Raw genomic sequence first — 16,998 nt, forward strand, 5'->3', positions numbered from 1 at the left:
TTTGCACATTTCCAAGTTCATAATGAGTCTGCAGGCAATATTCAGTCTAACTAATTTTTTTTTTTTTAAATCTCAGACAGAGTTTTGCTCTGTCACCCAGGCTGGAATGCAGTGGCATGATTGTGGCTCACTGTGGTTCAACCTCCTGGACTCAAGTGATCCTCCCACCTCAGCCTCCCCAGTAGTCAGGACTGCAGGTGCACACAACCATGCCCAGATAATTTTTTAAAATTTTCTATAGAGATAGGATCTCACTGTGCTTGCTCAGGCTGGTCTGGACCTCCTGAACTCAAGCAATCCTCCTGCCTCAGTCTCCTACAGTGCTGGTATTAAAGGCATGAGCCCCTGTGCCCAGTCCAAATTACTTATAATTCCTAATACAATGTAAATGCTATATAAATAGTTGCTATACTGTATTTTTTAGGGAATAATGACAAAAACAAAAAATCTGCACAAGTTCAATACAAACACTTTTTTTTTCCTGAATTTTTTTTTCTTTCTTTTTTTTTTTAGAGGTAGAATCTTGCCCTGTTGTCCAGGCTGGTGTACAGTGGTGCGACCATAGCTCACTGCAGTCTCAAACTCCTGGGCTCAAGCAGTTCTTAAACTTCAGCCTCCTAAGTAACTGGGACCACAGGTGCATGCCACCATGCCCAGCTAATTTTGTTTTTTTGTAGAGATAGGGTCTTTACATGTTGTCTAGGCTGGTCTTGAACTTCTGGGCTCAAGCGATCCTCCCATCTTGGCCTCCCAAAGTGCTGGGATTACAGAAATGAGCCACCTCACCTGACCTCTTTTTCCGATTTTTTTTTTTTTTTAATTTAAGGTTGGTTGAATCCATGGACGTGGAATCCATGGATGGGGAGGTGGCTTATACTCTATTATTAGTTATATTCTGTGGGCTGTTCAATTTATTATTTTCTAAAAAAGAGATCAGATTTACTCCTTCATTCTAACTGAGGCTTTATACCTTTTGACTATCATCTCCTCTTTTCCCCCAACCCCCAAGCCCTCTGGCAATCAGCATTCTACTCTCTTCTATGAGTTAAGTTGTTTTAGATTCCACATATAAGTGAGAATATATGGTATTTGCTTTTCTGTTTCTGACCTGACTTATTTAACTTAGCATAATGTTCTCCAGTTCCATCCCTGTTATCACAAATAGCAGAATTTCTTCATTTTTAAGGTTGAATAGTATTCCATTGTGTATATATACACTACATTTTCTTTATCCATTTATCTATTGATGGACACTTAGGCTGATTCTATATATAGCTATTGGGAATAGTGCTGCAATTTACATGAGAGTGCAGACATCTCTTTGACATACTGAATTCAAAACTTTTGAGTGAATGCCCATAAGCTGAATTGCTGGATCATGTTGTAATTCTATTTTTAGTTTTTTGAGGAACCTTTTAGTGTTTTCCATAATGGTTGCACTAACTTACATTCCCATCAACAGTGCACAAGTGTTCCCCTTTTTCCACATCTTCACCAATACTTGTTTTTTTTTCTCTTTGATAATAGTGATTCTAACAGATGTGAGGTGATAGTTCATTGTGTTTTTAATTTGTACCTTTCTAACTAATGATTAGTGATGTTGAGCATCTTTTTCACGTATCTCTTAGTCATTCATATGTCTTCTTTTTAGAAATGTTCATTCAGTTTATTTCCAATTTCTTTTTCTTTCTTTCTTTTTTTTAAAATTTATTTATTATTATTATACTTTAAGTTGTAGGGTACATGTGCATAACGTGCAGGTTTGTTACATATGTATACTTGTGCCATGTTGGTGTGCTGCACCCATCAACTCGTCATTTACATCAGGCATAACTCCCAATGCAGTCACTCCCCCCTCCCCCCTCCCCATGATAGGCCCTGGTGTGTGATGTTCCCCTTCCTGAGTCCAAGTGATCTCATTGTTCAGTTCCCACCTATGAGTGAGAACATGCGGTGTTTGGTTTTCTGTTCTTGTGATAGTTTGCTAAGAATGATGGTTTCTAGCTGCATCCATGTCCCTACAAAGGACACAAACTCATCCTTTTTGATGGCTGCATAGTATTCCATGGTGTATATGTGCCACATTTTCTTAATCCAATCTGTCACTGATGGACATTTGGGTTGATTCCAAGTCTTTGCTATTGTGAATAGTGTTGCAATAAACATACGTGTGCATGTGTCTTTATAGCAGCATAATTTATAATCCTTTGGGTATATACCCAGTGATGGGATGGCTGGGTCATATGGTACATCTAGTTCTAGATCCTTGAGGAATCGCCATACTGTTTTCCATAATGGTTGAACTAGTTTACAATCCCACCAACAGTGTAAAAGTGTTCCTATTTCTCCACATCCTCTCCAGCACCTGTTGTTTCCTGACTTTTTAATGATCGCCATTCTAACTGGTGTGAGATGGTATCTCATTGTGGTTTTGATTTGCATTTCTCTGATGGCCAGTGATGATGAGCATTTTTTCATGTGGCTGTTGGCTGTATGAATGTCTTCTTTTGAGAAATGTCTGTTCATATCCTTTGCCCACTTTTTGATGGGGTTGTTTGTTTTTTTCTTCTAAATTTCTTTGAGTTCTTTATAGGTTCTGGATATTAGCCCTTTGTCAGATGAGTAGATTGCAAAAATTTTCTCCCATTCTGTAGGTTCCCTGTTCACTCTGATGGTAGTTTCTTTTGCTGTGCAGAAGCCTTTAGTTTAATGAGATCCCATTTGTCAATTTTGGCTTTTGCTGCTGTTGCTTTCGGTGTTTTAGACATGAAGTCTTTGCCCATGCCTATGTCCTGAATGGTACTACCTAGGTTTTCCTCTAGGATTTTTATGGTATTAGGTCTAACATTTAAGTCTCTAATCCATCTTGAATTAATTTTCATATAAGGAGTAAGGAAAGGATCCAGTTTCAGCTTTCTACTTATGGCTAGCCAATTTTCCCAGCACCATTTATTAAATAGGGAATCCTTTCCCCATTTCTTGTTTCTCTCAGGTTTGTCAAAGATCAGATGGCTGTAGATGTGTAGTATTATTTCTGAGAGCTCTGTTCTGTTCCATTGGTCTATATCTCTGTTTTGGTACCAGTACCATGCTGTTTTGGTTACTGTAGCCTTGTAGTATAGTTTGAAGTCAGGTAGCGTGATGCCTCCAGCTTTGTTCTTTTGACTTAGGATTGTCTTGGAGATGCGGGCTCTTTTTTGGTTCCATATGAACTTTAAAGCAGTTTTTTCCAATTCTGTGAAGAAACTCATTGGTAGCTTGATGGGGAAGGCATTGAATCTATAAATTACCTTGGGCAGTATGGCCATTTTCACGATATTGATTCTTCCTATCCATGAGAATGGTATGTTCTTCCATTTGTTTGTGTCCTCTTTGATTTCACTGAGCAGTGGTTTGTAGTTCTCCTTGAAGAGGTCCTTTACATCCCTTGTAAGTTGGATTTCCTAGGTATTTTATTCTCTTTGAAGCGATTGTGAATGGAAGTTCATTCCTGATTTGGCTCTCTGTTTGTCTGTTACTGGTGTATAAGAATGCTTGTGATTTTTGCACATTAATTTTGTATCCTGAGACTTTGCTGAAGTTGCTTATCAGCTTAAGGAGATTTTGGGCTGAGACAATGGGGTTTTCTAAATATACAATCATGTCATCTGCAAACAGGGACAATTGGACTTCTTCTCTTCCTAACTGAATACCCTTGATTTCTTTCTCTTGCCTAATTGCCCTAGCCAGAACTTCCAACACTATGTTGAATAGGAGTGGTGAGAGAGGGCATCCCTGTCTTGTGCCAGTTTTCAAAGGGAATTTTTCCAGTTTTTGCCCATTCAGTATGATATTGGCTGTGGGTTTGTCATAAATAGCTCTTATTATTTTGAGTACGTTCCATCAATACCAATTTTATTGAGTGTTTTTAGCATGAAGGGCTGTAGAATTTTGTCAAAAGCCTTTTCTGCATCTATTGAGATAATCATGTGGTTCTTGTCTTTGGTTCTGTTTATATGCTGGATTATGTTTATTGATTTGCGAATGTTGAACCAGCCTTGCATCCCAGGGATGAAGCCCACTTGATCATGGTGGATAAGCTTTTTGATGTGTTGCTGAATCCGGTTTGCCAGTATTTTATTGAGGATTTTTTGCATCGATGTTCATCAGGGATATTGGTCTAAAATTCTCTTTTTTTGTTGTGTCTCTGCCAGGCTTTGGTATCAGGATGATGTTGGCCTCATAAAATGAGTTAGGGAGGATTCCCTCTTTTTCTATTGATTGGAACAGTTTCAGAAGGAATGGTACCAACTCCTCCTTGTACCTCTGGTAGAATTCAGCTGTGAATCCATCTGGTCCTGGACTTTTTTTGGTTGGTAGGCTATTAATTATTGCCTCAATTTCAGAGCCTGCTATTGGTCTATTCAGGGATTCAACTTCTTCCTGGTTTAGTCTTGGAAGAGTGTAAGTGTCCAGGAAATTATCCATTTCTTCTAGATTTTCCAGTTTATTTGCGTAGAGGTGTTTATAGTATTCTCTGATGGTAGTTTGTATTTCTGTGGGGTCGGTGGTGATATCCCCTTTATCATTTTTATTTGCGTCGATTTGATTCTTCTCTCTTTTCTTCTTTATTAGTCTTGCTAGTGGTCTGTCAATTTTGTTGACCTTTTCAAAAAACCATCTCCTGATTCATTGATTTTTTGGAGGGTTTTTGTGTCTCTATCTCCTTCAGTCCTGCTCTGATCTTAGTTATTTCTTGCCTTCTGCTAGCTTTTGAAAGTGTTTGCTCTTGCTTCTCTAGTTCTTTTAATTGCGATGTTAGAGTGTCAATTTTAGATCTTTCCTGCTTTCTCTTGTGGGCATTTAGTGCTATAAATTTCCCTCTACACACTGCTTTAAATGTGTCCCAGAGATTCTGGTATGTTGTATCTTTGTTCTCATTGGTTTCGAAGAACATGTTAATTTCTGCCTTCGTTTCGTTATGTACCCAGTAGTCATTCAGGAGCAGGTTGTTCAGTTTCCATGTAGTTGAGCGGTTTTGATTGAGTTTCTTAGTCCTGAGTTCTAGTTTGATTGCACTGTGGTCTGAGAGACAGTTTGTTATAATTTCTGTTCTTGTACATTTGCTGAGGAGTGCTTTACTTCCAATTACGTGGTCGATTTTGGAGTAAGTACGATGTGGTGCTGAGAAGAATGTATATTCTGTTGATTTGGGGTGGAGAGTTCTATAGATGTCTATTAGGTCTGCTTGCTGCAGAGATGAGTTCATTTCCTGGATATCCTTGTTAACTTTCTGTCTCGTTGATCTGTCTAATGTTGACAGTGGAGTGTTGAAGTCTCCCATTATTATTGTATGGGAGTCTAAGTCTCTTTGTAAGTCTCTAAGGACTTGCTTTATAAATCTGGGTGCTCCTGTATTGGGTGCATATATCTTTAGGATAGTTAGCTCTTCCTGTTGAATTGATCCCTTTACCATTATGTAATGGCCTTTTTTGTCTCTTTTGATCTTTGATGGTTTAAAGTCTGTTTTATCAGAGACTAGTATTGCAACCCCTGCTTTTTTTTGTTCGCCATTTGCTTGGTAAATCTTCCTCCATCCCTTTATTTTGAGCCTATGTATGTCTCTGCATGTGAGATGGGTCTCCTGAATACAGCAGACTGATGGGTCTTGACTCTTTATCCAGTTTGCCAGTCTGTGTCTTTTCATTGGAGCATTTAGTCCATTTACATTTAAGGTTAATATTGTTATGTGTGAACTTGATCCTGCCATTATGATATTAACTGGTTATTTTGCTCGTTAGTTGATGCAGTTTTTTCCTAGCCTCGATGGTCTTTACATTTTTGCATGTTTTTGCAATGGCTGGTACCGGTTGTTCCTTTCCATGTTTAGTGCTTCCTTCAGGGTCTCTTGTAAGGCAGGCCTAGTGGTGACAAAATCTCTAAGTATTTGCTTATCTGTAAAGGATTTTATTTCTCCTTCACTTATGAAACTTAGTTTGGCTGGATATGAAATTCTGGGTTGAAAATTGACCCAGCCATCCCATTAAAATACCCAAAGGATTATAAATTTCTGCTTAAGACACATGCACAATGTTGAATAGCAAAGATTGGAATCAACCCAAATGTCCATCAGTGACCACATATACACCATGGAATACTATGCAGCCATCAAAAAGGATGAGTTTGTGTCCTTTTCATGGATGCAGCTGGCATTCTTGGAGAGTTCTCACTGAACTGAACAATGAGATCACTTGGACTCAGGAAGGGGAACATCACACACCGGGGCCTATCATGGGGAGGGGGGAGGGGGGAGCGGGGAGGGATTGCATTGGGAGTTATACCTGATGTAAATGACGAGTTGATGGGTGCAGCACACCAACAAGGCACAAGTATACATATGTAACAAACCTGCAGTTATGCACATGTACCCTACAACTTAAAGTATAATAATAATAAATAAATTAAAAAAAAAAAAAAAAAAAGAATGTTGAATATTGGCCCCCACTCTCTTATGGCTTGTAGAGTTTCTGCCGAGAGATCTGCTGTTAGTCTGATGGGCTTCCCTTTGTGGGTAACCCGACCTTTCTTTCTGGCTGCCCTTAAGATTTTTTCCTTCATTTCAACTTTGGTGAATCTGGCAATTATGTGTCTTGGAGTTGCTCTTCTCGAGGAGTATCTTTGTGGCGTTCTCTGTATTTCCTGGATTTGAATGTTGGCCTGCCCTACTAGGTTGGGGAAGTTCTCCTGGATGATATCCTGAAGAGTGTTTTCCAACTTGGTTCCATTTTCCCCCTCACTTTCAGGCACCCCAATCAGACATAGATTTGGTCTTTTTACATAATCCCATACTTCTTGCAGGCTTTGTTCATTTCTTTTTCTTCTTTTTTTTTTTTGGTTTCTCTTCTCGCTTCATTTCATTCATTTGATCCTCAATCGCTGATACTCTTTCTTCCAGTTGATCGAGTCAGTTACTGAAGCTTGTGCATTTGTCACGTATTTCTCATGTCATGGTTTTCATCTCTTTCATTTCGTTAATGACCTTCTCTGCATTAATTACTCTATCCATCAATTCTTCCACTTTTTTTTCAAGATTTTTAGTTTCTTTGCGCTGGTACGTAATTCCTCCTTTAGCTCTGAGAAGTTTGATGGACTGAAGCCTTCTTCTCTCATCTCGTCAAAGTCATTCTCCGTCCAGCTTTGATCCGTTGCTGGCGATGAGCTGCACTCCTTTGCCGGGGGAGATGCGCTCTTATTTTTGGAATTTCCAGCTTTTCTGCCCTGCTTTTTCCCCATCTTTGTGGTTTTATCTGCCTCTGGTCTTTGATGATGGTGATGTACTGATGGGGTTTTGGTGTAGGTGTCCTTCCTGTTTGATAGTTTTCCTTCTAACAGTCAGGACCCTCAGCTGTAGGTCTGTTGGAGATTGCTTGAGGTCCACTCCAGACCCTGTTTGCCTGGGTATCAGCAGCAGAGGCTGCAGAAGATAGAATCTTTCTGAACAGCGAGTGTACCTGTCTGATTCTTGCTTTGGAAGCTTCCTCTCAGGGGTGTACTCCTCCCTGTGAGGTGTGGGGTGTCAGACTGCCCCTAGTGGGGGATGTCTCCCAGTTAGGCTACTCAGGGGTCAGGGACCCACTTGAGCAGGGAGTCTATCCCTTCTCAGATCTCAACCTCCGTGTTGGGAGATCCACTGCTCTCTTCAAAGCTGTCAGACAGAGTCATTTGCATCTGCAGAGGTTTCGGCTGTGTTTGTTATTGTGTACTGTGCCCTGTCCCCAGAGGTGGAGTCTACAGAGACAGGCAGGTTTCCTTGAGCTGCTGTGAGCTCCATCCAGTTTGAGCTTCCCAGCAGCTTTGTTTACCTACTTAAGCCTCAGCAATGGCGGACGTCCCTCCCCCAGCCTCACTGCTGCCTTGCCGGTAGATCACAGACTGCTGTGCTAGCAATGAGGGAGGCTCCGTGGGTGTGGGACCCTCCCGGCCAGGTGTGGGATATGATCTCCTAGTGTGCCTGTTTGCTTAAAGCGCAGTATTGGGGTGGGAGTTACCCGATTTTCCGGGTGTTGTGTGTCTCAGTTCCCCTGGCTAGGAAAAGGGATTCCCTTCCCCCTTGCGCTTCCCAGGTGAGGCAATGCCTCGCCCTGCTTCAGCTCTTGCTGGTCGGGCTGCAGCAGCTGACCAGCACCAATCGTCCGGCACTCCCCAGTGAGATGAACCCAGTACCTCAGTTGAAAATGCAGAAATCACCGGTTTTCTGTGTCACTCACGCTGGGAGTTGGAGACTGGAGCTGTTCCTATTCGGCCATCTTGCTCCGCCTCTTTTTTTTTTTTTTGAGACAGAGTCTCGCTCTGTCACCCAGGCTGGAGTGCAGTGGCGTGATCTCCACTCACTGCAAGCTCCACCTCCCAGGTTCACGCCATTCTCCTGCCTCAGCCTCCCATGTAGTTGGGACTACAGGTGCCCACCACCACGCCCAGCTAATTTTTGTATTTTTTTTAGTAGAGATGGGGTTTCACCATGTTAGCCAGGATGGTCTCGATCTCCTGACCTCATGATCCACCCATCTCGGTTTAAGTTTAATATGTGTGTGTGTGTGTGTGTGTGTATATATGTGTGTTTGTATATATGTGTGTGTGTATATATGTGTGTGTGTGTATATGTGTGTGTGTGTATATATATAGTTTATTTTATTTTATTTCTTTTTTGAGACAGAGTCTCACTCTATTGCCCAGCCTGGAGTGCAGTGGTACAATCTTGGCTCACTGCTGCCTCCGCCTACTGCGTTCAAGAGATTCTCCTGCCTCAGCTGCCCAAGTAGCTGGGATTAGAGATGTGAGTCACCACACCTGGCTAATTTTTGTATTTTTAGTGAAGATGCGGTTTCACCATGTTGGCCAGGCTGGTCTCGAACTCCTGACTTCAAGTGATCCACCTGCCTTGGCCTCCCAAAGTGGTGGGATTACAGTGTGAAGCACCATGTCTAACCCTCTTATGTATTTTGGATATTAATCCCTTATCAGATATATGGCTTGCAAATACTTCTCCTAATCCATAAGTTGTCTCTTCACTCTGTTGTTTCCTTTGCTGTGCAGAGACTTTTTAGTTTGACATAATCCCATTTGTCTATCTTTGATTTTTCTGCCTCTTCTTTTGGGGTAAAATCTAAACAATTATTGCCCAGACCAATATCATGTAGTTTTTTTCTCAATCTTTTCTTCTAGTATTTTATCATTTCTGGTGTTATATTTAAGTCTTTAATCCATGTTGAGTTGCTTGAGTATATGGTGTGAGATAATGTTCAATTTTATTCTTTAGCATATGGATATCCAGTGTTCTCACCATTTATTTAAGAGACTATCTGCTTTCCATTGCATGTTCTTGGTACCTTTGTCTAAAATCAATTGTAGTTGCATAGGCTCTTTTCCAGCTCTCTATTGTATTCTGTTGGTTGATGTATCCATTTTTATGCCAGTATCATGCTGTTTTAATTATTACCAATTTTTAGTATAGCTTGAAATCAGGTAATGTGATGCCTCCAACTTTGTTCTTTCTGCTAATGATTGCCTTGGCTATTTGGGTATTTTTGTGGTTCTATATGAATTTTGGGGGGATGACTTTTCCTGTATCTATGAGAGATAACACTGATATTTTAATAGAGACTTCAATGAAACTGCAAATTGCTTTAGATAGTATGGACATTTTGACAATATCAACTCTTCCAATCCATGTATATGGTATCTCTTTTTAATTTGTGTCTTCTTCATTTTTTAAATTAATGTTTTATGGTTTTTGGTGACTTTTCTCTTTTTTGGTTAAATTTACTCCTAAATACTTTATTTCTTTGATGCTATTGTAAATGGGATTGTTTTAAAGTATCTTTTTCATTCCATTTTTTGTTAGTATATAGAAACGCTATTAATTGATTTTGTATCCTGCAACTTTATTGAATTTATTTATCAGTTTTAAGAGTTTTTTGGCATTGTGTTTAAGGTTTTCTGTATGTAAGATCATGCCATCACCAAACAGAGACAATTTTACTTGTTTTCTTATTTGGATGTCTTTCATTTATTTTTCTTATCTCATTGCTCTGGCTAGTACTTCCCATACTATGTTGAATTGAAGCAGTGAGAGTGGGTATCCATGTGTTTTTCATGGCCTTACAGGAAAATCCTTCAACTTTCCACTATTGAATATGAGGTTAGCTGTGCACTTGTCATATATGGACTTCATTGTGTTGAGGCTAGTTAGAAGCTCCACTGTTGGGAATAGCAGTTTGCAGAACATACTAAGTCTCATCTACGCAGAAACTTGGACTTTTGAGTTTCATCCCTTTCTCTGCCCTGATCCCAGAGGATAAAACCTCTGGAAGTGCTTGTATGCCAATATATTACTGGTACTTTTTCCTGTGGTCTAGAGAGAGACTCCTGTATACTTAGTCCTCTCTGCTCCCAGAGTTGGTAAGTTAAGTGGATAGCTGTGGGGAACCTTAGAGTTAGGGTGTTAATGTGTGGTCTAAACCCTCCTTTTCCCAGGGAGAAGCTGGATGTTGGGGATTCCTTCTCAATTGTATGGTGTAGTGCCTGGGTGAGGTTGTTGTCATAGCTTTTACTTCCCAGTCTATGTGTATATGTTCTTTGTTGTCCAGTACATAGAAGTCTCTCAACTTGTTTCTGACTTTCTCTCAGAGGGAAATGATCTGTGAGTAGATGTTTACTTGGTGTATCCTTGGGTGGAAGGAGATACTGGAGCCTCCTATTCTGCAATGTCACCATTGTGACACTGAGAATTGCAAACCCTTGATTCTGGCTTATAATGTATTTGTGTCTCTAATTTAATTATTTCCATTTCTGTCAATTAAGATTGTGTGTATACAAACAAGAAAAAACAGTTAACATGGCTTAAACAAATAATGTGTTTATTTATTTCACATACAGGGTGTCATGTGGGCAGTGCAGAACTAGTACTGTAGCTCTGAAGCATCCTAGAACCAGGTGCCTGCCATTTTTGATCCCCACACTTATAACATGAATCTTCATCTTGACTAATTTTTTTTTTAGACAGGATCTCTCTTTGTCATCCAAGCTGAAGAGCAGTGGCATGAACATGGTTCATTGCAGCCTCAACCTCCTGGGCTTATGTGATTTTCTGTGTCAGCCTACCATATAGCTTGGACTACAGATATGTGTCATTCACCCAGTTAATTTTTTTTTTTTTTTCTGAGATGGAGTCTTGCTCTGTCACTCAGGCTGGAGTACAGTGGCATGATCTTGGCTCACTGCAAGCTCTGTCTCCTGGGTTGACACCATTCTCCTGCCTCAGCCTCCCAATTATTTTATTTTTATTTTATTTTATTTTATTTTTTTGAGAAGGAATCTCACTCTATCACCCAGAATAGAGAGCAGTGGCACCATCTTAGCTCACTGCAACCTCCACCTCCTGGGTTCAAGCGATTCTTATACCTCAGCCTTCTGAGTAGCTGAGATTACAGGCGCATGTCATCACGCCCAGCTAATTTTTGTGTTTTTAGTAAAGACGAGATTTCACCATGTTGCCCAGGCTGGTCTCAAACTCCTGACCTCAGATGATCTGCCTGTCTTGGCCTCCCAAAATGCTGGGATTATAGGCATGAGCCACCACGCCTGGACAATTTTTTGATTTTTTTTTTTTTTTTTTTTAGAGACAGGGGTTCTCACTTGTTGCCCAGGCTGGTGTCAAACTCCAGGGCTCAAGTGATATTACTGCCTCGGCATCCCAAAGTGTTGGGATTACAGGCATGAGCCACCACAGACGGTCTTGTTAGGACTCTTAAATACTCACGTTCCAAGGTGATGTCTATACCATCTCTACCTTCATATTTGTATTTTGAGTAAAAAGGAGAGAAAATGCCATCAGCAGGTTCCTGCTTCTATGTCATAGACAAGAAATACATTTCATGGCCAACACAGCTCCAAGATATCCTGGGAAATGGAATTTTTAGGCAAGCAATAGATAAGTGGAAATGGGAAATGAACTTCATCGTATCCCTTATCATATTTACATTCTCTGCCACACTTTGCAGTGTTGTAGTTTTAATACTACACTCTCTAGTTTCCAAATTTCCTTATGTTTAGAACAGCCTGATATATTTTGGATTTTTTGTTAGTATGCTGGCAAACTATCAAATAATTAAATGATGAAACAATTTTTAGGAAGAGCACAATCAACAGTCTGAATTTACTATTAAAAGCTTGATAGCCACCGTAACTGATGTGTTTGGAGCTGGAACAGAGACAATGAGCACCACCCTGAGATTTGGACTCCTGCTCCTGCTGAAGTACCCAGAGGTCACAGGTATGATGATGTATGATGAGCAGGGCGATTTTCAGAAAAGATGTTGGGAAGACACTGCTATTGTCCTCCATCTTGTTTCTCTTAGAGAAGCTTCATTATTGAAATTTCTGTGCCATTGGTTTTAAGTTGTCTAAATACAATGAAGGGATAAGAATGAGACAAATTTGCACAATAGGGAAGAGTGACTAAGAGAAGTGAAGACAGTGTAATCAGTAGCAAAAGTGATAAAGCCCTGGATTTTAGTGACTAAATACTCTGAATAAGGTGTCTAGGTTTCATGGGAGAGGATTTGTAGCAGACATAGGCATGAGGAATTGACCTAGGATTGTATGGTGGTTTTCTTAAGAACAGACCACTTTGTTGCAGTTTCTTTTTTGAAATGAGTAGAAATTGTATTTCACTAAAAGCCATGTCTACAAAATTCCATTTTCCAGCAGAACAGACCACTTTGAGTGACAAGTACGCTATTTTTTTTTTTTTCAAAGAACAATCTCACACTGTTGCCCAGGCTAGAGTGCAGTGGTGCAATCTTGGCTCACTACAACCTCCACCTCCCAGGTTCAACCGATTCTCCTGCCTCATCCTCTGGAGTAGTTGGGATTACAGGTGTACCCACAATGCCTAGCTAATTATTTTGTATTTCTAGTAGACATTATATATTATTCTGATACAACAGGGTTTCACCATGTTGGTCAGGCTGGTCTCGAACTCCTGACCACAAATGAACTGCCTGCCTTGGCCTCCTAAAGTGCTGGGATTACAGGTGTGTGCCACTGTGCCCAGTCAGGTATGCTCTTACAGATCTTCCCTTATTCTGGAACTGGAGTGTTTTAATGCTGAGACAGTAAAGACAGAAACTCTTTTTATTTTTAATTTTTATTATTGGCAATACTTTTGTGGTTGGTTTGATGCCATTTTTTAATGTTTTGGTAAATTTCTATTTTTATAGACTTAGGGGTACAAGTGAATTGTGTTCATAAATATATTCCATAGTGGTGAAGTCTGGGCTTTTAGTTTACCCATCACCTGAATAGTGTTCATTCTTCCCAATAGATAGCATTTCGTCCCTCACCTCCCTCCTACCTTTCCACCTTTTGGAGTCTCCAGTGTCTATTATTCCACTCTGTATGTCTCTGTGTACCCATTGTTTAACTCCCAATTTTAAGTGAGAACATGTGGTTTTTGACTTTCTATTTTGAGCCTTTGCACTTAGGATAATGGCTTCCAGTTCCATCCATATTGCCACAAAAGACATGATCTCATTCTTTTACATGGCTGAGTAGTAGTGCATGGTATGTGTGTGTGTGTGAGACACACCATGGAATACTAGATGCAGATTTTTAAACCGCACACATAACATTTTTAATCCAATCATCTGTTGTTGGATGCTTAGGTTGATTTTATAAATTTGGCTTGGTGAATATTGTTGCAGTAAACATATGAATTATTTCAATTAGAATTGAAATAGACACTCAAGTCCAAGGATATACAAAAGAGGAGACATAATTATAGCTGTCCCACTTGTGATCGATGTTTATAAAATCATAATGATGTGAACACGAGTATTAATATAATAAAAATTGATATAAATACATTGGGGAAGCTTGAGTGGGGGGAATTGGGAGTGTGTGTGAATGTTTCTGTTTGTGGGTGTGTGTCTATTTGTTATGGGTTGGTGATGGAGAAAGTCCTCATCTTTCTTACCATGAAGTTTTAGAAATTTTCTAAAAATAAATTAAAAAATCAAAAGAGAGTCATTATTTAGAAATATGAATATAAATTTCAGAAGAAATTTCTAGAATGTTTCAACATGGCCACCTTTGCGGAGTGTGAGGATAAGAGAATATCATTTCAAGTTTCAAATAACGTATGCACATAATACACAAATCCATTCTTACATATAGATCTATTAGTAGAATTAAAGGTTTAAAACATTATATATTATTCTGATACAACATTAATTTGGTTTTTTTCTTTCTCCAAGAACAGTAATTTCTTGAGTTTATAATGTACTAAATATTTGTATTTTGAAGTATTTTATGATTTACATTTGTACTGATTACCCTGTATGCTAATATTTAGGTGGTTACAGCTTTATCTTAATACTTAGCTTGTAGAAGGGTTAGATGTCTTTATAGTGTAGTAATTTCTTCTCTAAAGTCTAGGTGTATTTTCAGTCCTATAAATTAAGTTTATAATGATGTTGGGACCCCTTCATTATGCTTCATGTAACCTGAATTGCCACAGCAAATGTGTCATTTTTCTCCTTTCCCATCATTTCTTACTTGTGTCTTATCAGCTAAAGTCCAGGAAGAGATTGAATGTGTGGTTGGCAGAAACCAGAGCCCCTGCATGTGTGACAGGAGTCACATGCCCTACACAGATGCTGTGGTCCACAAGATCCAGAGATACACTGACCTCATCCCCACCGACCTGCCCCATGCAGTGACCTGTGATGTTAAATTCAGAAACTACCTCATCCCTAAGGTAAGCTTGTTTCTCCTACACCAGACCTCCATGCTCTTGAAGTTCCCAAACTCATAGTATGATATCAATCCTCTAACAACACACGATGAGAAAAGTGTAAAATTCATACTTAGGGCAGCTTGATGGACTCTGCTATTTCCATTCCAGTTTGGACCTATGAAGGTTTATAACAGGTCACGATATCTAGCAGTGTATGTCTTCCAACTTTGTTCTGCTTCTTTAATAATGTTTTGTGGCTATTCTCAGGTGTTTCCAAAAAAATGTTTGAAGTGTAGTTTTGTCAATTTCCCAAAACACCGTGCTGGAATTTTTATCATGGTGACATTAATTCTTTAGATCAATTTAGAAAGAATTGATGTCCTGACAGGTTGAATCTTTCAATTTATGGATATGATTATGTTCTTAATTTATTTGGGCTTTCTTCTATTTTGTCAGTAATGTTTTGGTTTCAGTTCAGTGGCTTTCACATGTATTATATAATTTTTTCTGAAATAAATGATACTTTGGATGTAATTGTACATTGTGTATATAATGTATAATTATAAATATATAATATGAATTATTATGAAATATTTATGTATCTTTTTTCTTTTCTTTATTATACTTCAAACTCTAGGGTACATGTGCACAATGTGCAGGTTTGTTACATAGGTATACATGTGCCATATTGATTTGCTGCACCCATCAACTGGTCATTTACATTAGGTATTTCTCCTAATGCTATCCCTCCCTCTGCCCCCAACCCCATGACAGGCCCTGGGGTGTGATGTTCCAGGCCCTGTGTCCAAGTGATCTCATTGTTCAATTCCCACCTATGAGTGAGAATATGTGGTGTTTGCTTTTCTGTCCTTGTGATAGTTTGCTCAGAATGATGGTTTCCAGCTGCATCCATGTCCCTGCAAAGGACATGAACTCATCCTTTTTTATGGCTGCGTAGTATTCAATGGTGTGTATGTGCCACATTTTCTTAATCCAGTCTGTCACTGATGGACATTTGGGTTGATTTCAAGTCTTTGCTATTGTGAATAGTGCCACAATAAACATACTTGTGCATGTGTCTTAATAGTAGCATGATTTACAATCCTTTGGGTATATACCCAGTAATGGGATCACTGGGTCAAATGGTATTTCCAGTTCTAGATCCTTGAGGAATTGCTACACTGTCTTCCGCAATGGTTGAGTTAGGTTACACTGCCACCAACAGTGTAAAAGCGTTCCTATATCTCCACATCCTCTCCAGCATCTGTTGCTTACTTACTTTTTAATGATTGCCATTCTAACTGGTGTGAGATGGTATCTCACTGTGGTTTTGATTTGCATTTCTCTGATGACCAGTGGTGATGAGCATTTTTTCATGTGTCTGTTGGCTGCATAAATGTCTTCTTTTGAGAAGTGTCTGTTTATATCCTTTGCCCAATTTTTGGTGAAGTTGTTTGTTTTTTTCTTATAAATTTGTTTAAGTTCTTTGTAGATTCTGGATATTAGCCCTTTGTCGGATGGGTATACAGCAAAAATTTTCTCCCATTCTGTAGGTTGCCTGTTCACTCTGATGGTAGTTTCATTTGCTGTGCAGAAGCTCTTTAGTTTAATTAGATCCCATTTGTCTATTTTGGCTTTTGTTGCCATCGCTTTTGGTGTTTTAGTAATGAAGTCCTTGCCCATGCTTATGTCCTGAATGGTATTGCCTAGGTTTTCTTCTAGGGTTTTTATGGTTTTACATCTAACATTTAAGTCTCTAATAAATCTTCAATTAATTTTTGTATAAGGTGTAAGGAAGGGCTCCAGTTTCAGCTTTCTGCGTATATGGCTAGCCAGTTTTCCCAACACCATTTATTAAAAAGGGAATCCTTTCCCCATTTTCTTTTTTTTTTTTTTTTGGTCAGTTTTCTGAAAGATCAGATGGTTGTAGATACGTGGTGTTATTTCTGGGACCTCTGTTCTGTTCCATGGGTCTGTATATCTGTTTTGGTACCAGTACCATGCTGTTTTGGTTACTGTAGTCTTGTATACTTTGAAGTCAGGTAGCATGATACCTCCAGCTTTGTTCTTTTTGCTTAGGATTGTCTTGGCAATGCAGGCTCTTTTTTGGTTCCATATGAACTTTAAAGTAGTTTTTCCAATTCTGTGAAGAAAGTCATTGGTAGCTTGACGGGGATGGCATTGAATGTATATATTACCTTGGGCAATATGGCCATTTTTGT

General features: G+C 39.3%; 2 protein-coding genes across 2 annotated transcripts in view; both read left to right on the forward strand.

Moving 5' to 3' along the window:
• The window catches only part of LOC126962034 (cytochrome P450 2C18), a 263,118-nt gene that overhangs the window by 238,489 nt on the left and 7,631 nt on the right, over nucleotides 1–16,998 (forward strand). The gene's annotated exons all lie outside the window — the stretch shown is intronic.
• The window catches only part of LOC126962041 (cytochrome P450 2C18-like), a 50,367-nt gene that overhangs the window by 20,565 nt on the left and 12,804 nt on the right, over nucleotides 1–16,998 (forward strand). Inside the window, 3 exon segments of the mRNA XM_050802818.1 lie at nucleotides 12,169–12,310; nucleotides 14,610–14,797; nucleotides 15,414–15,420. Coding sequence (XP_050658775.1) covers nucleotides 12,169–12,310; nucleotides 14,610–14,797; nucleotides 15,414–15,420 — 337 coding nt within the window.

This window comes from Macaca thibetana, chromosome 9 (assembly GCF_024542745.1).
Source record: "Macaca thibetana thibetana isolate TM-01 chromosome 9, ASM2454274v1, whole genome shotgun sequence".
NCBI lineage: Eukaryota > Metazoa > Chordata > Mammalia > Primates > Cercopithecidae > Macaca > Macaca thibetana.